We start from the raw sequence: 26,740 nt of genomic DNA, 5'->3' as shown, positions 1-26,740 counted from the left end.
GTTCACCAACATAACGCGCCGTCGCAAAAGCAAGTACTAGCGTCGCATAAGTGCGAATTTCGAGTCCAAACCCAATATCGATGCTGCGTCTTTAAACTTGCTGACAAGTCGACAAAACGACATGAAATGAAAAGCAATTTTTTTTACACGCATCTGTGCCGCTCTTTCATTGCCCATCGAAAAATCAAGTGTCTCAATTAAAGCACAGCAAACGCGATCACACGTACAATTTCTCTCACATGTGATCGAATTATCCCAATTCCTTCCTTTATCTTATTTATTATAACAGTATGTGACGCGAAATTAATACTAATAAAACCTTATAAAATTTTGATAAAACCACTAATAAATTTAGAAAATTGTTAAAGTTTCAATTGCATTGAAAAAATCATTAAAATTTATCATTGTAATCACATAGAAAAAAATTATAATCAGGAGAACTATTTTTATAATAAATGTTACTGTAGTGTTGTGGTAATAAATTAATATGAATATTGCTACTTTTAAAGTAAGCGAACCTATTTCGAAACACTTTAATTTTTTTCCTATATTAGCCGTCAAATAATATCAAATTTTCATGTTAGTAATAAAGAACATGTTTTTTGTTACTAATATGAAAATTTGATATTATTTGACGGCTAATACAGGAAAAAAATTAAAGTGTTTCGAAATAGATGCTGTTCCGAAATAGGTTCGCTTACTCTACTTTTTGATTATAAAAAGAAGATACAGTTGGCGCCGAAAATAACAATTATTTTTGGTGATGTTAGCCATTTTTTTTCAATGTACGAGTATAAGCTCGACCATTGCAAGAGAAGAGTTTTCAAAGAGCAAGAAAAGAATTGGAACGACTTCGAGAAGTAATCCCTGTCCACCCTCTATCGGCACGTAAATCGGGTTGGTCGTAATCGTCTTCTTAAAGTAGTATTGAAAGAAACCAAACGGATCGTAGAAACATGACAAACGTTATTGCGTTTCAATTACCCCATTGAAATCATGCTTCCCTCCCTCTCGTCTTTGATTCCCGCTATGAATATGACTTTCTGTTTCTCTCTCATTGCGTTAACCCGGAATTGCCTCGAATATAAGAACTCGCAAAGTGCGAGAGAGAAAAAGACAGAAAGATTATGCAACATTGATCAGAACGGCTCATTTCGCTATATCATTGAAAATACTACATCTACTTTACTCACTAAACTCGCTGCAATGCTCGGCCGCCATTTCGTCAATGATTTTGCGATCCCAATTTGACTTAAATATTCCACGACGAATCACATACTTATATCACGTACTAGTTCACTGAAAGAAGCACATAGCTCTTGTAGATAAAAAAACAAGTCGAGAAATATTGGTGATGATTGCCGCATTTGATAGAATTTGCTAGATAGAATTTGAAAAACTTGCTATTAGCGTACTTACCGTGGGAATCGATATGTGGGAAGAAGAGAGTAATGGCGGGTAAACGGCGTCAAATTGCCGCCGGCGATCGTCGACGAATTAAACAGCGTCGCTGCACACGGGACGGCGTATTTTGCATTCCGGCACACGATCCTCAAACGCGAAGCACAATAATGCGAGATTAACGCGGAAACAACGTGGGATGGAACGTAAACTGCGAGATAACACTGCGCGTGAACGGAGCGTGCCGACCGTGTTGCGAGAGTTTTTCAACTGTGCGAAGTGCGGCGAATTTAAATCACAAGTGGCGGCGAAACTTTCGAGAATCGCAGTGCCGCTAGCGCCACGCGAGATATCGTTACCGGCGACGGAACTCTGCGCTTCTTATGGATTTGTTTACAGAATTTCTGTAGTTGTCACGTAAAATATAGCGAACATCAGACACACACTATTTATATACGTTATATATATTGACATTTGCTAGCACGCAACACGCACATTTTGTAAACGAACGCGATATTTGGGATCTGTATTTTCTTGCCGCATCACTTTACACTTTGTGTTCGTACTTAACGCGTGCAATAGACATCTGCCTGAAATCTGATAGAGAAAGTGGAAAGAGATAAAATCGCAATAAAGTACAGAAAGTGCAATTATAAAGAACCAACCTTCGATATTCGTAGGTAGAGTATGCGAATATATATGATATAACCTCAATATGAGTATGTCGGGCTTTGACAAATGACAGATAAAAGAAACTGTATCGAAGGCTCCAAGAATGTACCACGCGCGTTTTTCACGTGTTCCTGGGATAACACCGATTTGACCAGGTAGATGTTACAGTTACCTGCCGTATGTACAGTCTGTAAGTGGCGCGATCAAACATTCAGCAGGTTACAGCGGCTACGAGTTCGTTCAATTACGCCTCATCGGTTTCATTAGTTCTCACTTTCACACTCCATACAGTTATATAGTATTATATAAATTATTAATTTAATATTAAATTTTAATTGTTAACGGAAAATTAGTTTTGATTCTTTGATCAATAGACATGAACTACAAATAGCTAGATGCAGTGCGTTCATGTAAAGAGTTCTCAAATTATTGTTACTATGGGTCGTTTCCCAATAAGCAACATTGTGTTGCGCAAAACTATTTTATTAGCTACATGTTATCTTAGAAGATAATCTGTAGCCAATAAAATGGCTGGTGTAATTCGGTGTACCTTGCTGAAAAACGGTTACCAAGTATAGGTTTTGTTATTACAATGAGCAAAGTGACAAGATTTTTATATAATAATCTTCTTTATTACATACTTCTTTACTTACACACTTATATTACTAAAGATAATAGAAGAAAGAAAGGGTCATTCAGAAATTTCCTTGCACAAATACTAGCGGCACACGGTATTTTGGCTCTCCTGCCCACAAGATGCGGCAAGAAGCGACGTGATAGCCAATCAACAAACTATTTTTCTATAAAACCTAGAAGTTTATTGGCTATCGCGTCAGTTCTTGCTGTGCGGCAAGCTATTCCGCGTCCTGGACTGCGTTCAGATTCCCTACCCGGGTGCACTCTATTACTAGAAACACTATAATATATGTTACATATATTATAGCACTTCTAGTAATAGAATACATCCGGGTGGGAAATCTGAACGCAGCCCTGTGGGTAGTAGCCCTTTGTTTTCATGCTGGATCTAATGAGATCTAGTAACATATTAAAAATATACCAATCAAAACGCAATATTTCTAGTATATTCTATATCTTTTTCAAAAAACAAAGCCAGACACATGATTTAACTATCAGTTTACGTACCAAAAAGTTGGAACAATCGGCCCTTATGCCCATTTCTATCAACTTTGGTTAACTTAATTGGCTGGTTATTCTAACAGAATTAACCAATGGCACTTGTTAATTCTGACAAAAAGAAGTGCGATTGATCAATTCCATTGAAATAACCAACCGGTTAAGTTGACAAAAGTTGGTAAAAACGAGCATTAGGGTGCGTTCCCACTTAACGCATCACGCGTGGCGTCGTCCTTCGCGAACCAATCAAATCGTCCCATTTTATTCGTTGTAAAATTAGAGTGGAGTCCCATGGCATATATTTTTGCATTACGCGTAACTGCGTAACCAATCACATCTTTTTATTCTTTTAGAAATTCCAACAGAAATACTAAATGTCGCAATTTATTGGTTACGCGCTTAAAAATTTATTTTCTAGGGACAGTACACTAGTACTGTCACTAGCTAATAACCTTAAAGAGTGCAATCTTGATGCATCCACGAGATGCATTCAGCTTAAAAATGCCCAATTTTTAATCGATTCGATTCTTTCCATAACAAATTTAGGAAAAAAGAGTTGTTCGTGCTGCTTGCATGTTTCATACTTTTAAAAAGAGATGGACGTCTAATCAGACGCTTAGAAGAAACAATCGAGTTAGTTATCTTGCTTTTGCTTCTTCCAAACATTCCAATATACTTTTGTCTGGTTTTAAATATGAAAAGTGCAACAACACGAATAAGCCTATTTTTGGGGAAAGAATCGAATTGATTCAGAATCGGGCATCTCTAATTCAGCTACATCTGTTGTAAATAAAAGAACGCAACCATAGTGACACTAGTTTCGTTTGTCCAACATTATCATTGGCAGCGTTCAGTAGAACAAGTGATCAGTAAGCGCTCAGTGAGCTCTTGCATCTGATTGGAGTATAGTTGGAGATCTAAAAAAATATGCCAAATCATATACAAGAGCTCCCTGAGCGCTTACTGATCACTTGTTCTACTGAACGCGGCCATTGGCTGCGTTCAGCAGAGAAAGCTGCTTTGCAACTATATACAATTCGTGAATCTGATTGGAGTATGCTCTTAATTTGGTTGAATTTAAAAGCATGTACCAATCAGATTCACGAATTTTGCAACAGTTGCAAAGCAGTTTTCTCTGCTGAACGCAGCTATTGGCTACTTTTAGATTATCCTACAATTTTGTGATGCCATTGGATGCCATCTGTACACCAATCACAAATAAATATTATTGTCCTTTCTCAACCTTTCTCTTTAAACGTATGGTTTTGTAAAACATCGATGCATTGAAGCTTGAGAAGCTGACGCGTGTACGTGTGCGTTAAAAGTAGCACGCGGATGCACACGAGCGAACGTTATTGTTATGTATAAATCGTCTCTATAGCTTTAAAGTTGCAACAATATATGCGATATATTTTCTCAACATGTCGTACCAATTATATAGAAATACGACTTTGGGAAATACGCTGCAAGAAAGTCTGGATGAATTAATACAGGTAAGTGCATAATTGTAATAACAATGTGTAAGAGGTTAGATTCAAGAGTCTATACAGCGTAAAAAAAATTTATTTACATTAAGTAAATAAAATAACATATTTTATGTTACAGTATGGACAAATAACACCACAGCTTGCAATAAAAGTATTATTGCAGTTTGACAAAGTTATTAATCAGGCTCTTGCAACAAGAGTTAAATCGAGGCTTACGTTTAAGGTAAATCATTTTAAGAATGTTTTATTAACACCAATGTATTGTGCCAATAGGTGCCATATGGCAGTACAACATATGTATAATACAAATCCAATTAGTTCAGCATAGAACATCTTCAGTTAGCTTTATTATGACCTAAAAACAACAGCATTAATCTATTATTATTTTAGGCTGGCAAGTTGAATACATATAGATTTTGTGATAATGTATGGACATTTATGCTAAATGATGTTGAATTCCGTGAAGTTCAAGAGGTTGCAATAGTAGACAAAGTAAAAATTGTTGCTTGTGATGGCAAAAGTGAGTATTGATTCTACCAAATATGACCTATGATATATTAAATAATTTGAAGTCTATAATCAATTAATACATTTATTTCAACATGTCCACTATGAATAATTTTCATAAGAATGATAAATACTTTTTTCATAAGATTTTAATTCTTTATATAACAATTTATCTACAATTGCTTATATTTACTTATTTCTTTTAATTTGTAAATTATAATGTTCTTTTCTTTTAGCACTGGATGTTGAAGGAGCAACAAAACGATAACAAATCTTAAAATAAGATCTTATTTATATCTTGGACAGGATAACGGGAAATTTTCATAATAAACAGTTCATAATAACATAATGTTAATAAAATATAAATATGAAAATAAGTATAAATTTTTCATTACTTCCCTATAAATGTTAGTATCGTTTTTATTTGACAGTTATAGTAATATATATCAAATGCATATACATATCACAAATAAATACATCAGATTTTAGAGAATATTATACAATTTTTTTAAGCTTGCATTGAAAAATTTATATCTTTAGTACCTAAATATTTTTTTTATGTAATGATACTATAAAAATTAAATATCAAAATATTTTAATTAACATCACAAAAAATGTACATGTTATTAAAAGTAAATCATCAGAATTAGTATTTAAAATGAACAATAAACTGTTACATAAGAGAGATACAGTTGTAAGAATTTCACACCTATGGTAGTTGAAGGTGAAAAAAATGAAAGAGTATTATAAGATTACTTACAATATTTTATTTGAAAGTAAATACATTAAGTTTACTATAAGCAGCAATGTACCTATAGTTGTTATTGTAAGTACAGTGGCTTCTCTAATATTTTTATTATATGGCCTGGAATTTAATAAATAAAGTACAAGTATATTTATAATGTACTGTCCATCTAAAAAGAAGCAAGGTACAACGTTAATGATCGCCAGCCCTGCTGAAAATACTGTAATATATTGGCAAAATAATGATAACGATTCGGGTAATTTGGGATGAAGAAAAGAGTACTTTGGTACCCAATCTGATACATCGACAGTTCTATAAATGTCTGCTGGATGACCAAAGAATAACACATCCTTACCTACCTTCCTTTTTATTTGTATAATCTGTAATATAAAAAGTTAGAAATAAATTATATCTATTCCTTGATAATGATTATGAAAGTCTAGGTACAAATATCTGGCATCTCTAATTTGTACTTACCTTTGTCACATTGTCTAAAGAAGGTTTCATACAATGAGTATCTTGAGATAAACATTCGTGACTAGTTTGACAAAAATTTTGCGACTGATTAATCATTACCCTTGCTGGAAGGCAAGAATGCGGAGGTAGATGAAGAGGAGCAGCTTGTGGCCCTTCAATATATTCAAAACACAGACTGCCACTCGTTTCACTATCGGCTGTGCAACAGTTCACGACTCCATTTGTTTTTTGCTTAGCTGGCACCGATTCGTCGAAATCCTAAAATAATGACACCAAAACTAAGATTGAAGTTGCAGAAGTTTGCATTATAAATTGTAGAATATTAATATAGCTTATAAAAAATAACATAAACAATAGAAATTAAGTATCTTCCAAAAATATTACCTGAATAAATGATTGCCTAACGCAATAACCAGGAGTTGAATGTTGTATTGAATGCAATATACAATCATACCAGTCTTGGCTATTTTTTACAGGACAACTGTTTAACTTGTATATCACATCGTGTTCCAGGAGACCAGTCGGTCCCAATACAGGTGAATTCTACATATTGAACATTATCAAAAAAGTAAATTCATTTGAATGATATATTTATACAAAATATATTGTTAACAATCTTGATAATACTCACTGGTAAAATAGTCTTCACGTAAACCCCATAACCAAGACTATAGAGTGGCGCCCATAACCATGTAGAAAACACAAGAATCGCTGCAGCTACTGTAGCAAGAACAATATTATGCCAAATTCCTGCGCATGTCACACGGAATTGATTTTTTAGAGGCAATGCAACCAGTTGTTCATTGCTTATATGTACATAAGCTATTGGAATGGTGAAGAAGATCAAAATCCCTAAACCAAATAACTGCACGTCTTCTCTTGCTGCAGCAAGAGCATGTCCTAATTCATGAACTATACTGCATATTGCTAATGTTGCTACATAATAGCCAAGTTCATTAAACGGAATATCCACTCCTGGTAACTGAAATATATATAATTATAAAAGTTAAATGTACATGTGAAAGATTAAAAATCAATGATTAAACTATATAAATTAATAATTAGGCACACTATTAAAGATTATATTATATATATATATATATATATATATATATATATATATATATATATATATATATATATATATGCTTTAATATATCATAATAAAATAAAAATAAAATTCCTTATAATTATGTGAATATTTTAAAATATACCATAGGCTCTAATATAGCTCCTGAACTAGTATCGCTTGAAGATCCAGCCAGCCACATATTAAATGTCATCTTTAAGATAATGACAACAGCAATTGGTAATAACACAATACTTATTATGGCACCAGCATTAAACCAAGCAGCCCAAAATCTAGAACGGTCCATTCCCCATTTAATTATTTTGCGATTGAAAGCAGTTGTAAACCATTTCACTCTCAATATCTGGATTTCCAAGCCAGTGTTCTTCAGAAAATAGAAATATGGTAAATGTGAACAGGACTGAAAAAATTAATTGTAAGATTATCTTTCTTATGTTCCTAACCACAATAAATTTATCATAGTCAAATAAAAAACAAAAAATGTATAGAATTTCATGACAGAAAACTTTAATATTAATAACACAGAATAATGCTTTTAAAACTTAGAAAAACGCACTTTATATTATAAATATTATTCTTTGTAATCAATAATTTATATTAATCTTTATCTATTTTTTCTAAAAAATTATGATAGAAACATCACAGGAAGATGATTTACCTTAAAAAGTGTATCAAAAAAAAATAGTGAACAATGTATCAGAGCTATCACAATCAGCACACTTAAAGCATCCATTTTCAGTTTATTTTTATTTAGATTTCTCTCTCATTACTACACTGTGTTTGTTCTGTCGAATAATTAAAAGTCACATCCAGTCGTTGATGCTCTCGAGCGGTCTCCTAAGTAGAGAATAATATTTGAGAATTATCCTCTCCCTTAATCCGTTTTTCAGAATTTATACCGATTCCTACGATAATAAGCAATAAATTTCCAATGATAACACTTTCAACATTACATTATCAGGCATTTGTATATAATTTCAACCTTACTATTTTTAGTCAAATCTTGCAAATAAAATTTGCTGACAGCGTCGATGGCGAACAACTGCAGTAATGCCAATTTAACCAAAATATATTCCGAATTTAATAAGTGTTCGTTATTGCTCGTTTTATGTCTGAAAAGAAGACAATTATCATTTTTATGCTTCTTAAACGCAAAATATCTTTTTAAAAATAATATTTCGCGAGAAAATAAAGATGACGTAGGGAATTTTATGGTGCAACACATGCATCGGTAGTAAAGACGCAACTAAAACCGCACATCTCAATTTACATATTTTTTCGCACGTTTACATATTAATTGCTGTCACTTTCACATTGTTTGTCAGTCGATCGTGTAAAGATCTTAACGTTTGTTGGTTCACACGTTTAATGAATATTTTAATTACGTGTCACACGTGTAGATAACGCATTATACCGTTTTTATTTGTGTATAACATGTCAGATTTCATAGAAAATCAAGTTCAATCGTTACTCGCCGGACAGGTGTTAGAAACGGATGATACATGTAATGTACATGTTCTTGCGAGTGACACAGTAGGTATGTTAAATGTTTTTGTATAACAATTACTGTCGTAATGTTCTCACTAAGCTCCAAAACTTTTCCTTTCTGAAAAAGAGAGAGATTTAAGCTAATATACATTTCAGGTGCAAAATCAGGTCAACTGACATCACACATTCCTATTTGCCTGAAAACGGTGACGTATATCGTTGCCGCTGTTGTCATAAATGACCAGGGTGAAATGTTGATGATGCAAGAGGCTAAAGCTTCTTGCAGTGGAAAGTGGTATTTACCAGCTGGCAGAGTAGAACAAAATGAAGACCTGTTCAGTGCAGTAAAGAGAGAAGTCCTGGAAGAGACAGGACTAGTGCTGGCACCAACAACTTTAATACTGGTAGAATGTGCTAATGGTACATGGTTTCGCTTTGTGTTTACTGGAGACATAATTGGTGGTACTTTAAAAACACCTGATCAAGCAAACGAGGAATCTCTGCAGGCATGCTGGGTACGAAATATAAATGACTTGCCATTAAGATCTAATGATATCATCTATCTGTTGGACAGAGGCAAGAGTTATGTTTTGAATAAGACTGTTCCTCAACATCCTCAATTGATGCCTGTGATCAAATCTCATGCAAAACTATTGCTGAGATTAACAGTCACATCTAAGAAAAGAGCAACGTAAGTTATATACAATCAATCTTTAAAAATAAAGCCTAGCTAAATAGTGAATAAGGTAATAAATAAGTAAACAAATATTGTTAATAGGAACAGGTTGCATGTGCTTCTTTCTGATACAGAACAATATGATCTGCCAGTCTGTGAAATCAATCCAAATCGTAGTTTATTGTCTACTTTGCATAGCTTTATGACAGTGAGTATATTAGGAAAGTATTGCTTTACAACATTCACATATAATTTATATGTCAAATAATAATATATATTTTGTGTACCTTGCAATAAAAATGATTTCTGTGCAAATCTCAAAAGAATCTAATTCTATCACATAAAAGTTTAGGAAAATTATTAATTTATTTTCTCAAAGGGAATCCTATAAATATGTATTCATATATCTCTATTACATTCTTTCAGGAAATATTCGGGGACGACGTAGCGCAACATAAGCCGCACGGCTTGTTGTCCGTAGAATTTAGCGGCGGACAAGGAGGAGACGGTCTTTGCTTAACATTATTGGTATCCTTCAAATTGCCTTTAGAAGATGTGCCTATAATCGGAAAGTACATTTGGCATGAACTTTCTGAGAACGTGGCGGAAGCTCTTGAAGCTCGTCTGCCGCGAAACATGACTGTGCCGTTAAAAGTCGTACGTTAATCGTACGCGAACGTTTTATCAAGCAATAACACATTTGTTCCGTGAAAGTAACCAGCAACAGTAGAAGGTTCAAAGAATCTTTGCAAGAATCTTTTACTAAGACAATGTTTATCACATTAACATCATAGTTACCCTAGTCTAAACCAATGACTTTATAACAGATATTAATACATAACAGATAACATTCCATATTTTTATCTATATAAATAAATACAAAGTAATAATTATTGTAGACAGCTAAACTATTAATTTTACAATGATAGTAACATGGGATCAAGCTTCTCACCTTAAAAGTATTATAATACATTCCGAGTGAGGAAAAGATTGTGCAATCATTAATATTATATGTATAAATTGTTAAACTTTGAAGTATTCATGATTTAAACTGGATATGTCTAAAAAGATGACTAAGATTTAGATATTATATCTAATTTCAAATTTGATAGATAAATATATATAATATAAAGTAAAATGTAATGTAATTTTTGAAATTGTACATAATTGTAACAAAAGGAAATCACGAATGCCAAATCTAGTTTGTTTAAAAATTTATTATTAAACATTGCTACACAAAAATTATTCGGAAATGTTAAATAGGATAGAATTTTATATTCAACCAATATAAGCATACGAAAGTTACATAGTTTTTAACTTCTATCTCACTTGCAAACTATATCACTCAATCAATATCTGCTATACGAACAATATAAAAAACCGAGAGTAAATAGTTTAATGAAATAGATTCTATAACAATTAGAAATAAATATAAAAAATAGCGATAACAAAAATTTTAACGAGCAATTTTTCCATTGTCATCAATTTATTTTATACATAAAATTGCACATAGGATCTCAAAATCCAAATGGATATCGCTCATTTTCATTATTTATGTTTTATACGATCAAGATATTATAACTGTAATAATTGACTTATTTAACTCAAAAGAAGTTTAAGTTTGATATTATTAATTATAAAGTTTTTTTTGTATGAACACGAATAATCGCGAGAAATATATATATATATATATATATATATATATATATATATATATATATATATATATATGTGTGTGTGTGTGTGTGTAAAATTTTTATATAAATAAATGCTGAACAATTCCTTGAAACATCCCTGTCGCGTCAGATCCTATCTTAATAACTCAAAAATTAAAAAAAAATCACAGATCAGAATCATGTTCCATTGAAATAATAGATAAATCTACATAAAATTCGTTAAAAAATCCCTCACTTTGCTATACAATAGCATTACATATTTGAGACTCAGGAACACCAAGTAGCTGAAGCATATATTTGCCAAATGGAAATGAAAACAATTTTCTATCTGCCAGTAATAAAAATTGCTCGTCAGCGGTTGTAATACTGAGCGGAGAAATGCTAGGACTCAGTATTCTCTGAATAATCTCTTAATCTCTAATAATGACCTTCAATTGGATAATGCTGCTTCAACTGGAAGTAGGTGTTAATAATCCCATAGTACTACTCAACATAGGATCTGTACTTTCATTCTTTATAGGAACCACATTAGTATTATGCATAGATTCAATGTCGTCGTCGTCGAGCGTTAACGGAACATTATTTAAATAATTTGTAGAAGCAGGGTCGTTAGCATCCGTATTGGTATGTAATATACGGTTTTGCTCGCTTTCACAGTCCGTCGTTTTTGCATTTGCGGGATGTTTCTTCATGTGAGTTGTCAAATTTCCACTGTGATAGAACTCCTTGCCACAGATTTTACATTGAAATGGCTTAATGCCGGAATGTATCCTCTCGTGTATTGACAAATTGCCGCTATGCCTAAACTCTTTGTCACACACATTGCATTTATAGGGTTTCACACCAGAGTGAGTCCTTAAGTGAGTCGAGAGATTACCACTGTGACTAAACATCTTCCCACATATCTGACAGCCATATGGTCGCTCACCGGAATGTGTTCTCATGTGGATAGCCAAGTTGCCACTGTGTGTAAAACACTTGTCACATTGAGTACATTTGTAGGGCCTTTCACCATTGTGAGTTCTCATGTGTATGAACAAATTGCTCTTGTGTCCAAACTCTTTGAAGCAAATCTCACATTGGCATTTTGATTTCTTGCCTGGAACAGATTCAATGGAACCCTTGGACGGTCTTCCAGGACGGTTGCTTTTCACAGCTGATGACTGTGCTGTTGATGTCTGATTAATACTTCTGACATCCTGTAAATCTTGCTGCAGTTGTGGCTGTCTGTTCTCCTGTACCATGATGGCATTATTTGTGCTCTGTTGGCACTGATTGTTAATCTGCACTTGGTTGTTACCATTCTCTTGATTAACTTGAAAGAATATACCATTTTGTATATAGTCCTTAGCATATGGTAAGGTTCCACTTTCCTACAATAGATATATAAAATTATATATGATAGACAGAACATATGCTTGCATAATGATCCTTAAATATTCACTTCTACCTGAAACGTAGTCTGCTGATTATTAACTTCACTTTTTTCAGATACCTCATCCGATAATGCTTGTTCCCAAAATTGAGATAACTGACGCCTATATTCCACATCTTGATTGATAAAAATAGGATATGCAGAATTGTCTGAAGTATTGACTCTGTTACTCACGTTTACATCCTCTACACCCGTGCATTCATGTTTTATCTGTATAGGACTAAACATCTGTAAATGTTTACAAGTTCAGAAAACAACACTAATTTTTACATTTATATTAGTGCACTAATATGACACATAATAAAATTTTCAAGCTTTTATAATTACACATTATTTGTTTAACATGTTAGTATTTTACATAATGTTTATACCAACATTTTCACTTAAAGAATTGTTAACAAGGGCCTTCAGCCAGGGGAAAGTATCAATTGCAAATACTCGCAACGTTGACAAAAATCACTGAGAAAAATGTCATAATTGACACTTTGCAGATTGCACTTTGCACGAGATAACACTACGAAACTATTTGTGTAATTGTTATTATAAATGGCTACTGGACGCCTGAGCAATCGTCCACACGCCACCATCGAAAACTGCTTGTGTATCCATTGCTCACAAGGATTTCCAATCTCTTTGTTCCAACGTCATTTTTGTCGAGCATCTGAACGCCACCTACACAGCGTGCATAGACGTTGCAGATTCGGAGGTGTGTATGAAATTTTACTGTATATTGTGTAAAAATCATCGGATCTTATGTGTATACTGACATAACTTGGAAATGTGTTAGATAATATTATCGCGAGATATAGCGGTATAACAATCGTATTTTTAATCACCAAATATATTCGACAAATTATTTGTAATATCGCAAATGCATATTATGTTCAATTCACACTTTAATTCGAAATTCGACATCGTTATTTTAAAGCTACATCCTAAAAATAATCGTGTATAGTGCGTGACACTGTAGACACACACTATTGTTTACATACATCATGAAGGAAGTTAATTTATGCACGCTATAGATACGTACTCAACGCGTGCTTTTGTTTACAGTGACCTAACCGATATGTTGGGAAAATAGCGTCTAGAAAGATGTCCACGTTCTACAGGGTTTCCTGCGATTGTTTAAAAATCATCACGACGATGTTGCTTGTGTTTCTTGGGAATTGTAAATAATAGACGAGTGAAACGGTGCAACATGCCCGGAGGTAGACGAAACGCCGCCAATCGTACTGGAACGACTGGTAAATCCGGCAGTACTTACACAAGTTCTACTAATGCCAGTGGAAGAAGTAACAGCGGTGAGAGGACGGTCGGGAATAGCACGGACGATAAAAAATCTGACGAGATTCACAATGGAAAAACTCTGGCACCAAAGCATATTCCTATACCTGTGGTGCCAGTCGATGGACAGTTAACCTTCGAGATCATGTCTTTGGCTATTTCGATCATGACGACTTGCATGCAATTGCTGAATATATACAAGACTGTTTGGTGGTTGCCACATTCATATAATTGTTATGCTATGGTATGTTGTATATATTATATATTGGTGCATTGATTCACCAATTTCATGAAGACTGATGCTGGAAGGATCGAGGAATTCTAAATTGTGCATATGGTGTGTTTCAGAATTTTTATTTAATAGATCCCTATGTGCTTATATTTATTTTTACAATCATGGCGTGTAAAGTAATTCATATATTATTAAGTCGGTCTGTTGATGCTTTATCACCGGTTCGATGGTTACCTACAACCCAAAAGGTTATGAGGTATTATTATTGTGCATTATTTACTAGTAGATAAGTAATACTTTGCTCTGATCAAATCAACAATATAGCATCAAGATATTTCAATATTTATGTAAATTTATTTCAGAATGTTTCTCTCAATTACTGTGATGAGTATAATTTCCTGGTGTCTGTATCATTTGGGTGAAAAACATGATCTTTTGAAAATGTTCTATCTATGTTATCCGTGTGTATTTTTTCCTCCTACATATACATATTAGCATGTGTAAATGATAAGTAATATTTAGCATATTAGTGATATTTTTATCATAAATAATGATAAGTAATATTTGTCACTATTTATACAAATATTTCTTTCCTAATATAGTTAAAAGTGTATTATTCATGATGTTTATTTCTCTCACTATTTCAGAAGTTTGTCAATATATTTTAGTATGTTTGGAGTAAATCTAACACCATTCTATGATATCTCTGCATCATCCCTTTGTGGAAAGGAGGAAAGGAAAATGAAGTATTTATTAGGTACATATCATTACTCACATATGATAAGGAAATTGTGCTTTATTTACTTATTTGCATTATTAATTTCTGGAATTTAGTATTACAACTCCCTTCTTTGTTGGCATATAGATAAGCCTCTGCATAACTGCTCGTTGAATGCACCAGCCATCAGAGCAGAAGTCTCCACTCTAAAATTAGGTTTTAATCGACGAATAAAACACGCTTTATTCGCGTCCTCTGGTACCGCGTTCATATGCGGTGTTGTTCCCATGATTTTCGCGCCGCCGCATTTATATTTCAACCGTCAGTGGGTGATACAGCAAGCGGTTTTCTTCTGGTTCGAAAGAATGAGTGCGTACTTCGTTCACACTTGTCCCATGAGGTCAGTATATACCTTCGCGACAAGAATTGTTTGTCAGTATTAGAGACGATAATTAACGTGCATGTGACGATTTTTAGATACTACGACGTGCTGCACAGAGCGGCGTTGCATTTAGGACGATGGGATAAGATAGCCAATGAAAATCGCAATAATGTTTACATTCAGCCATGGAGCGACGCGGTGTTATGGCCCCGTGGGTCGATCGTACGGTATAACAGAGCAATCTACCGTTCCGTAGGTTTATGTACAGCGGCAGAACCGGGCAATATGGAGCATTCTAGATTTAATGTACGTAATAGCCAAATATCGGCGAACATATTGAAACATTCAATTAGCAAACTTACTAATCACATTTACATATTTCGACAGGTTTTTTTCTACAATCCGATAATACTGCTGTGTTTAGTATTAGTAACGCATTTAATATTGGTGGGCATTGAATTGTTTATTATATTAGGCGCAATCGAATGGTATCAGTTACTATCGTTGGGGTTACTGCTTTTCATGAATTATTACACTTTGTTCAAAATCGCCAGAGATTACTTAATATGTTGGAAACTTTACTGCGTCGAACAAATGATACAAGAAAAGTCTCAAATGGTTGTAAATATAGCTACTCAATAAAATACAAGTGATATTTCTGTAACCTTTATTTTATGTCATTTACGTATATTCCTATTATATAATAAAAAAGATAATAAAAGATATTGCAATTGTTCACAAAGAAGAAAAATTTGTTTATATATATTTTACGCTCAAAAACAAGCCAACAAGTTTTTGCATCAACTAATTCATCTATGTGCGATAAGATAATTTAATATAGATATTCCAAGCGATAATATATTAATGTATTAATATATTAATAGAAATATTAGTCAAACGTGATCTGTTTGAAGAAAAATGCGATATCCTGTACGGTTTATATGGTTATAATTTAATAAGCTTGAAAAGGTGAGAATAATAGATAATAATAGGTATATATGCGCGATTAATTTTGGAAAAGAGTATGTGTAAACTCTATATAATCCAACGCTGCTGTTATCGGTCGTTCCGACTTGGGATCTACGTAAGGTTTCATACGAGCGACACAGTAATCGGCCATCTCCTTCGTGAGGTTCTAAACAAAAAAAAATTAATCAATATAACAAGTTGTATTAAGATCATCATATTTTAGACCCGAGTATTTCGCGACGGATATACTCACAGCATATAATTCCTCCTTAGTGACATATGGCCGATCTGCCGCAGTGATGGCTCGGAAAGCGTTCTCTATTTCTTCCGAGCTCTGCACGTTCTCCGTTTCTTTGCTGATCATAAAGGCCATATATTCTTGCAACGATACATAACCATCTCTGTTCGGATCCACGATATCTGCGAAAAATAATATCAGGCGTTAAATTGGAAGTCTGGAATAATCGGAATAATAGAATATGGAAAGCAATAATAAAACCTAATATATTCTCGAATTCAGGATCAGGTTGTCCTTCTTCCATCATTGGTAGGTCGTAACCCAGAGCTCTCAGACACGACTTGAATTCCTGGTGATTCAGACGACCACTCTTATCTTTGTCGAAGTGCTTGAACATCATGGAGAATTCTTTGAGCGCATCTTCCGACACACCGGACTGATTTCGGGCTTGGATCTGTTGCTCCAAGTTGTGTTGCATGCGCATTCCCAGTTGGTCCAACTGATCCCATTGCTGTGCCAAGCCTACGGTACTATGTTCGGTGTAACGATTATCCAGAATGAGATGTTCCTCCAAAATAGCTCCCAAGTCTTCGATTTTCTTTAAGTCTTGGCGACGAGCGCGCACTTCTTGCGTCTTTCGCTGTAAGTTTGAAAATATATTTATTTATAGTGTTATACTTTTAATATTATACATACTTATAATATTACAGTACTCCGAATGAAAAATAAAGTATGTTATAACAATATGTTTATACGTCTTTGCTTTTAACATACTTTTGACAGAAAAAATATGTCAATTGAACAAACCTTGGTGGCTTCCAGTTGCTGTTCTAGAGATCCGGATCCTTCCATCATAGATGTCCTGTAAAACATTTATATATTTTATTTCTGACCAAACAATTAAACGAATTAGAGACGATTTCTCCAGAAGCAATACGAACCTTGTTTCCGCAAGCCATTGATGGAACGCATTAGCGTGCTTGGCAAACTCCTTGCGCAATTTATCATTTTCCTCTTGTCGCTGCGCTTCCTTCGCGAGTTCGACGTCGCGCTCCTTGATAATCTTCTGCAAGTTTCGCCAAGTATCCTCCAATGCCTCCATCGTGAACCACGTGTACGGATTCGGCCCAACGTTGAAGCTTTTAATCTGCCCGTCGAGAGCGGCCAACGCTTGGAAGTCGGCTTCAGCCGAGGATAAGCTGGCCTGGAATTGCGCGTGTGCCTCTCGGAGGGCGCGGATCTCCTCGATACTGTTACAACGCACAGGATCTGTGAGATCCTCTTCAGCATTCTCGAACCAAGAATTGAAGGCGGAAGCTTTCTTCGCGAATGTCAGGTACAATTCCTCGATCTGCCTGAACTGATCCTGCATTCTCAATAGACGCTGCTTCCTCGCGTCCGAATCGGCTAGAAGCTTCTGCCAGCGAACGATGACGTCACTGTGACGCTTCTGAATACTAGGCGTTTGATCGTGACCGGACTCAACGAGCATCTCCTTTAACGAAGTGATATTCTGAATACCCTCGTGTTCGAACGCGTGAAGACCGGCATCGAAGGTTTCCTGCTTCGTCAGCAAGGTTTGCACGGTGGAGAGATCTCGGCCGAACTCTTCAGAGCGCACGTGGGTCTCCTTGTCGGCGATCCATGACTCTACCACGTCGGCTTTCCACATGAATTGCAGGTAAGCGGAGTTATCGTTCAATCGAGTTTTCCTGCGAGCCGCAAGCGCTCCCAGTTGCTCCAGTTTGTTGCGCAACTGATCGCATCTCTGCGCGATAGCGTCCGCTCGATGATTACCGGCTTTAATCAGCGCTTCACCAGCCTCGCAGATATCCTTACAACGCTCTCCGTGAGCAGCGAAGTCAGTCTCGAACGCGTCGTGCTTCTTCAATAGACCTTGAACAGCGGCCATCGTGTCGCCATAATCCTCGACAGACAGTAACTGCTGCTTCTCGGTGATCCACGCCTCTTCTTCCTCGACTTTAGCGAGGAATTGTTGGTACGTTAGAGACTCATCCAGCTTCTGTCCTCGAGTAGCAGCCAACTGTTTTAATTCCGCCCATGCCTGATTGAGAAGTTTTAGACGCTGCTCGATCTCGGGCACTCCCAAATTGGAAACGTCCATGAGTTTTTCCCCAGCTTCCTGGACAGCCTGTATGGCAGGCTCGTGACTGCCAAGTTCAGCCTCCAATCTTTTGTGCTTCTTCTTCAAGTTCTGCACGCCGGTAAGATCGCGACCATAGTCATCTGAACCGACGAGAAGCTTCTTCTCCTTAATCCAAGACTCCTCATCGGCGATGTCGCGGAAGAACTGATGTAAGGTGTTGGCCTCGTTAAGTCTCGCCTGTCGGTGCGCTGCCAAATTCCTGATGCGCTCGTAACGCTCGTTTATGCTCTGTCGTTTTTCCTGAATGCCGGCAGCGTCGAACTGGCCGCTTTCGATCAACGAGTCAGCTTGCGCATTCATATCCTTGATTCTCTCCTCGTGCGCCTGTATGTCCGCCTCGACGAGCTTATGCTTCTTCATGAGGTTCTGCACTGATGCCAAATCCTTGCCGGCGTCCTCGGATGTGAGTAAGCTTTCGACTTCACCGAGCCAGAAATCGAGATCCTTCACAGCGGCGATGTAGGTACGCTGCTTGTTGGCCTCCTTCAATTTCATGGACTTCTCAGTAGTCTTCTGTGTCAAATATTCCCATTGGTCGGCAATAGACGCTAGTCTCTTGAGAACAGCATCCTCCGAGCCAGCACATTGATGCTTCTCAACTAGATTACCTCCCATAGCGAGCACCGATTGAATACGATCCGCGTTGGCTGCTAATTCGGCCTCGAAAGCTTGATGCTTCTGATGTTTCGACTGTATATTGGCCGGGTCCTTGTAATTTTCCTCAGTAGCCAGTTGAAGTTTTTCGGCAATCCAATTCTCCATTTCGTCGGCGTCTCTGGAGAATTGCTGCAGTGTCTGAGATTCGCCCAATTTCGAGCGCTTCTCGATGAGAGCATCCTTTAGATGCCGCCAACGATCTAAGACCTGGCAGCGTCTTTCGTCGATGGGTTTAGCAGCGTAGTGCTCGGCAGCGATCAACTGATCGGCCAAAGTCTGCAAAGTGGCGATCTTCTCTTCATGGGCATTAATCGCTTTGTCGAAATCTTCGTGTTTCTTGATGAGTGCCTCGACGTTGTCGCTGCCGTCAACCACGTCCGCGCTGCTAAGGAAAGCTTCTCGCGCACTCATCCAGTTCTCTGCTTGCTCACAATCCCTGCAGAACAACTGCAGCTCGAGGTTTTGGTCGAGTTGCATGCGTCGCTGAATCCAAGCCTTCTCCAACTCTTGCCGCGCTTCAGACATGGATTCGAGCTTCTCCAAGATCTCCACACTGGCATAATGGCTAGACTGCAGCAGTTGTTGACCGAACAGTTCGAATGCCTGGAAGGTGCCCGCTCTAGCGTCTATCTCCATACGATGTTCCTACAAAAACCAATTGCAGAAAATTCAACGTGGATAAATCGTGGTCCGTTTCCTTCGGGTCTTTCTCGTGTCAAATACACAATCACGTTTGTTAACGTTTGTGATCAACTCATTCGATAATACCCGGGAAAAATTTATTATATGTATAATTATATAGAATTATATATGATTATATATAAATTATATATAATTATATATGACTCATATATGAGAATTTTGTCTTTATATGATCGCATATATAATTATATATAACCATAGAAAAAGAATTTATATATAACCGTTTTTCCCGAGTAGATACTACGACAAGCAGAAAGGCAGCAATTACGCTAGAAGCATTGAAAATACTCAAACTGTTAATAGGCGGTATTTTCATTGCAAAACATTGCTCGACAAGATCAGTCTCAGCCTCTTCTCGTGAAGAGAAAGAAGAAAAAAAAGAATAGAAAATCATCAACGAGCCGGATTGTGCGAGATAATGATTAATTTTAGCCACCCTCGCCGGCAAATCCGCGACTTCCTGCTCGATGCATGCTCAAACGTTCTTATACCTCTGGAAGTATGCCGTATCGCGCGTCTATCTCTGCTCTGTGATTCTATAATTCAAATGACTCGTGAACGATGTGGTTCGTTGAACGTGATGATTGTATATTGTAAATGATCACGGTGAAATCGGAGAATATTCGTACCTGGTGACGTTCGAGCAACGCCTCGGCGCCAGTGACGTCCGAAGCGAGTTCTTCGGAGGCGACCAGACCCATCATCGAGTTGATCCAAGCCATCAAGTCGCGATAATCGCTGAGGAAGCGTTGCAGATCGTAGGAGTCTAGAAGCTTCTCCTTCCTGCTGTTGGCTTTGGCGGTCAGCTGAGTCCACTCTTCGTTGATCTCCTTCTGCTTGGCGTACGTTTGCTCGGCGGTCTCCGGATGCGACTGCATCAGACGGTTGGCTGTCTCATCCAATTGCTTAATTTTGTCTCCCAAGGCGGCCAGATCTCTCTCGAGACCCTCGTGTTTGCGTTGCAAAGCCTGTACGCTCCGCAGATCCTTGCCCAGGTCGTCGTTGTTCAGCGCCGCGTCTTTCTCACGAATCCAATCCTTTGTCTCATCAACGTCGCGATGGAAGCGTTGCACTTCGTGTGCAGAGCCTAGCTGATTAGCGCGTTCCGCGGTGAGCGTCTGCAAGCTGGTCCACTTCTCGTTCAGGTCTTGGATCTGCGTTTGTATCTTCAACGCCGCCTCAGTCTGTCCAAGACTCATCAGCTGCACGGCGATTTCGTTCATTTCGGCTAAGCGAACCTCATTCGCCTTCAAATCAGCTTGGAAGTCGTCGAATTTTTTCTGCATAACCTCTACTTGCTCAAGATCCTCGCCCACGTCCTGTACTTGAGCATGATTTTCCTTATCCTTGATCCAAGTGGCTAATTCCGCTGCCTCTCTCACCAGTACGTAAGCTTTGGCGGTTTCGTTCAGTTTGTTCTGCCGTTCGCGTGCTAGACGTAGCAAATCATCGTACTGTCCCTGGATCTGTGCTTGTCGCGCGGCAATGGAGCTTTGCTCCCTCGCCAGATTCTGCTGGGACGCGCTGAGACCTGCTTCTGGTTCTACGCGTTTCACATATGCCGCTGGCACGAAGCCCTGACGATCGTTCACCTCGACTTTCCACCAGTCCTTGTTATTAGAGTTCAACAAAGTCAGGGTGTCACCCTTCTTCATAGATACCTCTCTAGGCGACTTTTCGGTGTAGTCATAAAGAGCAACGACACATTCCTTGCCGGTGATGTCGACCGTGGGCGTTTCCTGCTGCCTGCAAGCGGCAGCTTGATCTCTCAACGCCGCGATCGTGCTCGCAAACGCTTCCAAATCGCTGACCAGAGCCTCGTGCTTTTTCAGCAAAGCCTCCGAGCTATCCTCATCCTTGCCGTAATCGCCATTCATCACAATCGGCCGCTTTTCCTTCATCCAGGACTCGGCCTCGTTTGCGTCGGCGAAGTACTGATGCGCCTGCAGAGAATCATCCAGGTCGTTTTTGCGTTGTCGTGCTTTGTCTTTTAGCTGACCCCAGTGCTCGTCCAAAGCCGCGAGTCGCTGACTGATCTCTTCAGCAGCGAAATGTCCATCTTGCAGCATCGCTGAACCCGCTTGACAAACTGCAGCCACCCTCGGCTCATGATTATTAATTTCCGCCAAAACAGCCTGATGCTTCTTCTGAAGATTCTGCACACCGATCAGATCGCGACCGCGATTGGTGGACGCCGCGACCGGTTCTTTCTCACGAATCCATGCCTCTTCATCTTCAATATCCCTGAACAGTTGTTGCACCTGGAGAGAATCCAACAGTCGTTGCTTCCTCACGCTCATGGGACGCTGCAGAGTGCTGTATCTAGCATGCAATTGATCCTGCTTGGACTTGATGTTGTCGGCGTCGAAGTGACCTGACTTGACGAACTGTTCAGCTGCCTGAGAGATACTGTCGATTCTGTCGGCGTGAGAACCCACGTCAGCCTCCAAGAGCGCGTGCTTCTTCTGCAGATTTTGTACGCAGGTAAGATCCTTGCCATAGTCTTCTGACATGAGCTGCCCTTCCACTTCAGACAACCACAATTCGATGTCCTCTACCGTTCGATTAAACTGCTGTTGTTGAGAAGCTTCCTGCAACTTGGCGCCCTTTTTCTCAGTGGCTCGTGCCAAGCTCTCCCACAGCGTCATGATCTCGTCCGTGCGGGTGCGTATACGATCGCTGGCGTAGTGGTCGCTGTCAATTAATTCTTGACCAGTGGCGACCATTTCCTCCATGCGCGTCTTGTTGGCGTTCAGTTCTTGCTCGAAGTTTTGATGTTTCTGAACTTTACCATTTAGATTGGTCGGATCCAGATAACTGTCGTCGGTGGCAAATTTGAGCTTCTCGTTCACCCAGCCCTTTGTCTCGTCGCAGTCTCGTTCGAATTGCTGCAGCTTATATGCATCCTCCAAACGACGGCGTCTTTGAGCGGATTTCTCCAGTAGAACAGCTCGTCGTTCCAATAATAGCTGTCGTCGTTGCGCCACATCGTCCGCGGCGTAATGCTCACCTTCGATTAACTTCCCGGCAAAGTCATCGAGCACTTTGATCTTCTCCTCTTGAGCCGCCAACGACTTGTCGAAGTCTTCATGCTTCTTTATAAGCGCCTCCACGCTGTCCAGAGAATCTCCCAAATCCTCGTTAGCCAAAAACGCTTCTTGCTTAGCCATCCACGCGTCCGCCTGCTCGGTGTCTCGATAAAACAGCTGCAGGTCCACGCATTGCTCATACAAGATGCGTCTCTTCTCCCATAGGTTCAAGAGAGACGATTTGTCTTGAGCAAGAGAATTCAATTTGAGCGTTACTTCTTCGCCCGCGTAATGTTTTTTCTCCAGAAGTTTGTTGCCGGCTAACGTAGTGGCGTCGAAGCTATCTGCTCTGGCATCAATCTCTCCTTTGTGCTCTTGATGTCTATCGACTAAGGCTTCAGCACCAGCTACGTCCTTAGCCAGCTCATCCGCGGAGATGATGGCGCGCATGTCGTTCATCCATGATACCAAGTCGCGAAAATCAGCCAAGAAGCGATGCAAATAATAAGACTCGTCAAGTTTCAGGCGGCGCTCTTTCGCTTTCGCCGTCAGACTCTCCCATGACTGCAGGATCTCGGCGCGCTTAGCTTGAATCTGGTTGGAGTGATCCGCCTGATGAATCGCGGCAAGGCGATCTGCCTCTGCACCTAATGTGTACACTTTATCCTCGAGAGCGGCTAAGTCACGTTCGATGCCTTCGTGTTTTCGTTGCAGGGTCTGTACACTGGCGAGGTCCCGGCCGAAATCGTCATACGATAGAACCACGTCTTTCTCCGCGATCCAAGCCATGGTCTCGTCGGCATCGCGGTTAAATCTCTGAATTTCATGTGCTCCGAACAGCTTTTCCTGTCGCAGTATCGCCAATTGCTTCAATCTTTGCCAAGATTCGTTGAGCTCTTCTTTCCTGCGCAGAATAGTGTCACGCTCGGGATGTCCGTCCAGCAGCAGCTTATCCGCCATCTCGTTAACTTCCGTGACTCTGTATTCTTGGCTGGCCATGTCTTTTTGAAACTCATCGAATTTCCTTTGAAGCACCTCCACGTGCTCCAAGTCGTGTCCGAATTCGTCGGTCGTCACAAAAGCCTCCTTGTCATGAATCCAGAACATTACCTCGTCGCAGTGACGAATAAATTGCACGAGTACCAAGGCCTGCTGCAGCTTCAGCCCTTTATCAGCCAATCGGGATAACAGTAATTCCCATAGGCGATGTAGGTCCTCTGTAATTATATGTATTATTTGTATTACATCAACTAATTTTGTACAGGATAGCTGATATACCTATTATATCTATTTGTGATTATCTGTTGTAATTAAACAAAAAAATTCTTTATCGTTTTACAAATAAACATAAATTTTTAGTTATTAAAGATTAATGCATGATTATGCACAGTCATGCACTAACCTTTTTTAATAACTCAAAATCTTATATAGTTATTTGTGAAATGATAAAAAAATTTTATATTTAGTTTGACGAGTTCTATCTGTACATAATGATTATATCATAAATTGTCACTTTGTATATAATGGATAATATAATTACATATATTGCATCAATTAACAAATTAATTTATCATAAATAGAGTTATTTGCATAAAGACTGCATATTTCTTTTTTTAGCAAAATTTATATGTAAAGTGAATGAGATTGTGTATGAGCTCAAGAATTAAGAGATTTAAGAGCTATCAAATTTTTAAATATAAAATGTACAAAGATAATTTATAAACAGAAGTATAAATCTCATTGAGCTATATATACTTGTCCCAGAAAATTGTCATAATCTTTATGCAAACAGCTATATAATGTTTTTATTTTACTTAAGTTTGTTAATATATTCTATAAGTATTTAAATAATTGATAAAATATCTAATCCAAAAACAAATGAATCTTAAATTAATGTGCTTTAGTATCTCTGACACTTAAACACACCTAATCTTTTGCGAATTGTATCGCTGTCAAAATGATGTTGAGCTATCATTTCTGAGCCAGTATTGTCAAGTAGCACAATGGCATTTGAATGAGCTGCGACTTCTGCCTCGAAGGCCTGATGTTTCTGAATTTTTGCCTGCAGATTAGTTGGATCTTTGTAGCTCTCATCAGAAGCTGCCTGGAGTTTCTCATAAATCCATCCCTCGAGTTCATCCGCATCTCGCTTAAAATACTGAAAGAAGGCGAGCACATTAGATAACGTCCTAAGAATTATGTATAATTGCTGTATGACAGCTTAAACGACTAAACACTTGAGCACATACTTGAAAGCGACGGGAGTCTTCGAGTCTTTCGCGCTTGTTGCGCGCTTCCACCTTGAAGTTGGCATATCGTCGCAGCACTTGGTCACGTCTATCTTGAATGTCCTCGGGATTCTCAAGAATCTTCACTTCCTTAGGCGTGATTTGATCCATGATTGGGGAAGCAGAAGAAGCGAGTCTTCTGTCGTGTCCAAAATGGCCACTAAGCTGTAGGGTGTGGCAAGATCAACCTGCCGCTGTCGGGATCAATAGCTGATTATCGCACACTGGTACGCCGTCGAGTGCACGCGCGCGAATCACCTTGTCGATAATATGGAAATGTCAGTCACTGGGTCAACAGTTACTCGTACAATTTAATCGCGAACTGAACTCGCTCCACTTCGATCTGACACAATTGACGTTCCTATACCGTGTTGACTGTAACACTGGAAACGTAATCGAGAACACTTACCGTTAGTACCAAGTGCTTAGTGGACGGACGATTATGTCTCAGCGCCAATGATAGCGATGATACAACTGACCGACTCAGACGATCGAGTTATATATAACTCTTACATCACCGCGAAATATATAAGAAAATATATAAAATGCGTGAAGCAGAAAAAAGTCAGAAAGAGCGGCGATTGTAGAATATGTTTTTAATGTTTGCCGGCTTTCTTAAGAATATTACTTTTTATAACGCTAAATTGTAATGGAATAAAAAGACGCCTTATCCGCCATTGAATAGTACTACTTAATAAAGCGTCCGACATATTGGTCGGTCGTACTACTATCTTCACTTCTCGTTTGACGCCTTGAAGCGCGTTCGAAAACTCCACCCGGGTGCTTCTCCTCCCTCTTTATCTCACTCTTGTATTTTTCTCACTCCAACGCAGCGAGTGCACTCGGGTAGAGTTTTCAAACGCACGCTTGAATGCGTTCCAAAACTCTACTCGACGGGTAGAATAGTATTTAATTAACCAATAAGAACAAAGATAACTAGGATTTCTTTATCATGATTGGTCAATTAAATGACTCTACTCACTAAGTAGAATTTTGGAATACAGCCCTTGAGGCTTTGAACACAATCGCTATATGTCGGAGTTGGATGTCGGAACACAATCGATGATCCAATGAGAGAACTTATTTTTCGAGAATGAGTTCTCCTCATTGAACCATCGGCTGCGTTCCGCCATCCAACTCCGACATACAGCGTATTGTGTTTCAGGCCTGGGAGTCGATTCTGTATCTCGAAACGAAGTGAAAATGACAAAAGTGAGCAAATATACTAGAATATTCGTAATTTCATTGGTCAGTGCCTAGTGAATGTGTTCACTTTTGTAATT

At 38.2% G+C, this 26,740-nt stretch overlaps 7 protein-coding genes across 14 annotated transcripts in view; 3 read left to right on the top strand and 4 right to left on the bottom strand.

Moving 5' to 3' along the window:
- Positions 1-2,434, bottom strand: part of LOC116848712 — a 336,115-nt gene extending 333,681 nt beyond the window's left edge. The window contains exons 1-3 of the mRNA XM_032825076.1: positions 2,067-2,434; positions 1,420-1,998; positions 1,194-1,299 (exon numbers count right to left, since the gene is read on the bottom strand). The gene's annotated coding sequence lies outside the window, so the exon portion shown is untranslated. The remainder of the gene's footprint in view (positions 1-1,193; positions 1,300-1,419; positions 1,999-2,066) is intronic.
- Positions 2,435-4,462: 2,028 nt separating this feature from the next.
- On the top strand, positions 4,463-5,578 carry LOC116848721 (transcription initiation factor IIA subunit 2). 2 transcript variants are annotated; one of them, XM_032825118.1, is made up of 4 exons: positions 4,466-4,700; positions 4,813-4,917; positions 5,085-5,214; positions 5,438-5,578. In XM_032825118.1, the coding sequence occupies exons 1-4, from the start codon at positions 4,629-4,631 to the stop codon at positions 5,467-5,469; spliced, it is 339 nt and encodes a 112-aa protein (XP_032681009.1). In that variant the 5' UTR covers positions 4,466-4,628; the 3' UTR covers positions 5,470-5,578. The 2 variants fall into 2 exon arrangements, with proteins under 2 accessions (XP_032681010.1, XP_032681009.1); XM_032825119.1 differs by lacking the exon at positions 5,438-5,578 and having other exon boundaries at positions 4,463-4,700; positions 5,085-5,225.
- A 370-nt stretch (positions 5,579-5,948) lies between these two features.
- LOC116848717 (membrane-bound transcription factor site-2 protease) lies at positions 5,949-8,652 on the bottom strand. 2 transcript variants are annotated; one of them, XM_032825109.1, is made up of 7 exons: positions 8,501-8,652; positions 8,172-8,418; positions 7,638-7,913; positions 7,055-7,405; positions 6,808-6,966; positions 6,424-6,681; positions 5,949-6,326 (listed from the first exon to the last, which is right to left on the bottom strand). In XM_032825109.1, exons 2-7 carry the CDS (start codon positions 8,244-8,246, stop codon positions 5,958-5,960), a joined length of 1,488 nt encoding a protein of 495 aa, XP_032681000.1. In that variant the 5' UTR covers positions 8,247-8,418; positions 8,501-8,652; the 3' UTR covers positions 5,949-5,957. The 2 variants fall into 2 exon arrangements, with proteins under 2 accessions (XP_032681000.1, XP_032681001.1); XM_032825110.1 differs by lacking the exon at positions 8,501-8,652 and having other exon boundaries at positions 8,172-8,475.
- Positions 8,653-8,900: 248 nt separating this feature from the next.
- Positions 8,901-11,252, top strand: LOC116848720 (8-oxo-dGDP phosphatase NUDT18). Of its 2 annotated transcripts, none has more exons than XM_032825117.1 (4): positions 8,901-9,050; positions 9,158-9,692; positions 9,786-9,885; positions 10,104-11,252. In XM_032825117.1, exons 1-4 carry the CDS (start codon positions 8,948-8,950, stop codon positions 10,341-10,343), a joined length of 978 nt encoding a protein of 325 aa, XP_032681008.1. In that variant the 5' UTR covers positions 8,901-8,947; the 3' UTR covers positions 10,344-11,252. The 2 variants fall into 2 exon arrangements, with proteins under 2 accessions (XP_032681008.1, XP_032681007.1); XM_032825116.1 differs by having other exon boundaries at positions 9,780-9,885.
- LOC116848719 (zinc finger protein 32-like) lies at positions 10,877-13,315 on the bottom strand. Of its 2 annotated transcripts, none has more exons than XM_032825114.1 (3): positions 13,164-13,315; positions 12,804-13,016; positions 10,877-12,726 (listed from the first exon to the last, which is right to left on the bottom strand). In XM_032825114.1, exons 2-3 carry the CDS (start codon positions 13,014-13,016, stop codon positions 11,803-11,805), a joined length of 1,137 nt encoding a protein of 378 aa, XP_032681005.1. In that variant the 5' UTR covers positions 13,164-13,315; the 3' UTR covers positions 10,877-11,802. The 2 variants fall into 2 exon arrangements, with proteins under 2 accessions (XP_032681005.1, XP_032681006.1); XM_032825115.1 differs by having other exon boundaries at positions 13,116-13,252.
- Positions 13,316-13,515: 200 nt separating this feature from the next.
- LOC116848718 (transmembrane protein 39A) lies at positions 13,516-16,071 on the top strand. 2 transcript variants are annotated; one of them, XM_032825113.1, is made up of 8 exons: positions 13,516-13,599; positions 13,845-14,319; positions 14,424-14,563; positions 14,670-14,768; positions 14,955-15,064; positions 15,173-15,425; positions 15,503-15,713; positions 15,795-16,071. In XM_032825113.1, the coding sequence occupies exons 2-8, from the start codon at positions 13,990-13,992 to the stop codon at positions 16,047-16,049; spliced, it is 1,398 nt and encodes a 465-aa protein (XP_032681004.1). In that variant the 5' UTR covers positions 13,516-13,599; positions 13,845-13,989; the 3' UTR covers positions 16,050-16,071. The 2 variants fall into 2 exon arrangements, with proteins under 2 accessions (XP_032681004.1, XP_032681002.1); XM_032825111.1 differs by lacking the exon at positions 13,516-13,599 and having other exon boundaries at positions 13,826-14,319.
- On the bottom strand, positions 16,061-26,032 carry LOC116848716 (spectrin alpha chain). 3 transcript variants are annotated; one of them, XM_032825108.1, is made up of 9 exons: positions 25,419-25,853; positions 25,096-25,327; positions 20,770-24,386; positions 20,632-20,676; positions 17,556-20,083; positions 17,422-17,476; positions 16,876-17,254; positions 16,630-16,796; positions 16,061-16,542 (listed from the first exon to the last, which is right to left on the bottom strand). In XM_032825108.1, exons 1-9 carry the CDS (start codon positions 25,566-25,568, stop codon positions 16,414-16,416), a joined length of 7,302 nt encoding a protein of 2,433 aa, XP_032680999.1. In that variant the 5' UTR covers positions 25,569-25,853; the 3' UTR covers positions 16,061-16,413. The 3 variants fall into 3 exon arrangements, with proteins under 3 accessions (XP_032680999.1, XP_032680997.1, XP_032680998.1); XM_032825107.1 differs by lacking the exon at positions 20,632-20,676 and adding an exon at positions 25,867-26,032 and having other exon boundaries at positions 16,414-16,542; positions 25,419-25,651; XM_032825106.1 differs by lacking the exon at positions 20,632-20,676 and having other exon boundaries at positions 25,419-25,568.
- Between the last annotated feature and the right edge of the window lie 708 nt (positions 26,033-26,740).

The sequence above is a fragment of the Odontomachus brunneus genome, unplaced genomic scaffold (genome assembly GCF_010583005.1).
Source record: "Odontomachus brunneus isolate Ranch 3 - 2012 unplaced genomic scaffold, Obru_v1 Obru_scaffold_098, whole genome shotgun sequence".
NCBI lineage: Eukaryota > Metazoa > Arthropoda > Insecta > Hymenoptera > Formicidae > Odontomachus > Odontomachus brunneus.
The sequence above is the reverse complement of the archived record's forward strand: the minus strand, read 5'-3'. Positions and strand labels throughout refer to the sequence as shown.

What these genes read in the sequence shown, in the direction of transcription:
- LOC116848721 (XM_032825118.1), top strand. Translation starts at nt 4,629, where the DNA reads ATGTCGTACCAATTATATAGAAATACGACTTTGGGAAATACGCTGCAA. An exon ending in AATCGAGGCTTACGTTTAAG is followed by an intron (nt 4,918 to 5,084) that starts GTAAATCATTTT and finishes TTATTATTTTAG; the next exon opens with GCTGGCAAGTTGAATACATA. An exon ending in TGTTGCTTGTGATGGCAAAA is followed by an intron (nt 5,215 to 5,437) that starts GTGAGTATTGAT and finishes CTTTTCTTTTAG; the next exon opens with CACTGGATGTTGAAGGAGCA.
- LOC116848716 (XM_032825108.1), bottom strand. Translation starts at nt 25,568, where the DNA reads ATGGATCAAATCACGCCTAAGGAAGTGAAGATTCTTGAGAATCCCGAG. An exon ending in GATACGGCATACTTCCAGAG is followed by an intron (nt 20,084 to 20,631) that starts GTATAAGAACGT and finishes TGGTTTTTGTAG; the next exon opens with GAACATCGTATGGAGATAGA. An exon ending in CTAAGGAGGAATTATATGCT is followed by an intron (nt 16,543 to 16,629) that starts GTGAGTATATCC and finishes TTTTTTGTTTAG; the next exon opens with AACCTCACGAAGGAGATGGC.
- LOC116848717 (XM_032825109.1), bottom strand. Translation starts at nt 8,246, where the DNA reads ATGGATGCTTTAAGTGTGCTGATTGTGATAGCTCTGATACATTGTTCA. An exon ending in TTTTTGATACACTTTTTAAG is followed by an intron (nt 7,914 to 8,171) that starts GTAAATCATCTT and finishes TAATTTTTTCAG; the next exon opens with TCCTGTTCACATTTACCATA. An exon ending in CTTTAGACAATGTGACAAAG is followed by an intron (nt 6,327 to 6,423) that starts GTAAGTACAAAT and finishes TTTATATTACAG; the next exon opens with ATTATACAAATAAAAAGGAA.
- LOC116848720 (XM_032825116.1), top strand. Translation starts at nt 8,948, where the DNA reads ATGTCAGATTTCATAGAAAATCAAGTTCAATCGTTACTCGCCGGACAG. An exon ending in TCTTGCGAGTGACACAGTAG is followed by an intron (nt 9,051 to 9,157) that starts GTATGTTAAATG and finishes TATACATTTCAG; the next exon opens with GTGCAAAATCAGGTCAACTG. An exon ending in CTTTGCATAGCTTTATGACA is followed by an intron (nt 9,886 to 10,103) that starts GTGAGTATATTA and finishes ACATTCTTTCAG; the next exon opens with GAAATATTCGGGGACGACGT.
- LOC116848718 (XM_032825113.1), top strand. Translation starts at nt 13,990, where the DNA reads ATGCCCGGAGGTAGACGAAACGCCGCCAATCGTACTGGAACGACTGGT. An exon ending in ATGTTCTATCTATGTTATCC is followed by an intron (nt 14,769 to 14,954) that starts GTGTGTATTTTT and finishes TCACTATTTCAG; the next exon opens with AAGTTTGTCAATATATTTTA. An exon ending in GAAAATGAAGTATTTATTAG is followed by an intron (nt 15,065 to 15,172) that starts GTACATATCATT and finishes GTTGGCATATAG; the next exon opens with ATAAGCCTCTGCATAACTGC.
- LOC116848719 (XM_032825114.1), bottom strand. Translation starts at nt 13,016, where the DNA reads ATGTTTAGTCCTATACAGATAAAACATGAATGCACGGGTGTAGAGGAT. An exon ending in ATCAGCAGACTACGTTTCAG is followed by an intron (nt 12,727 to 12,803) that starts GTAGAAGTGAAT and finishes TATCTATTGTAG; the next exon opens with GAAAGTGGAACCTTACCATA.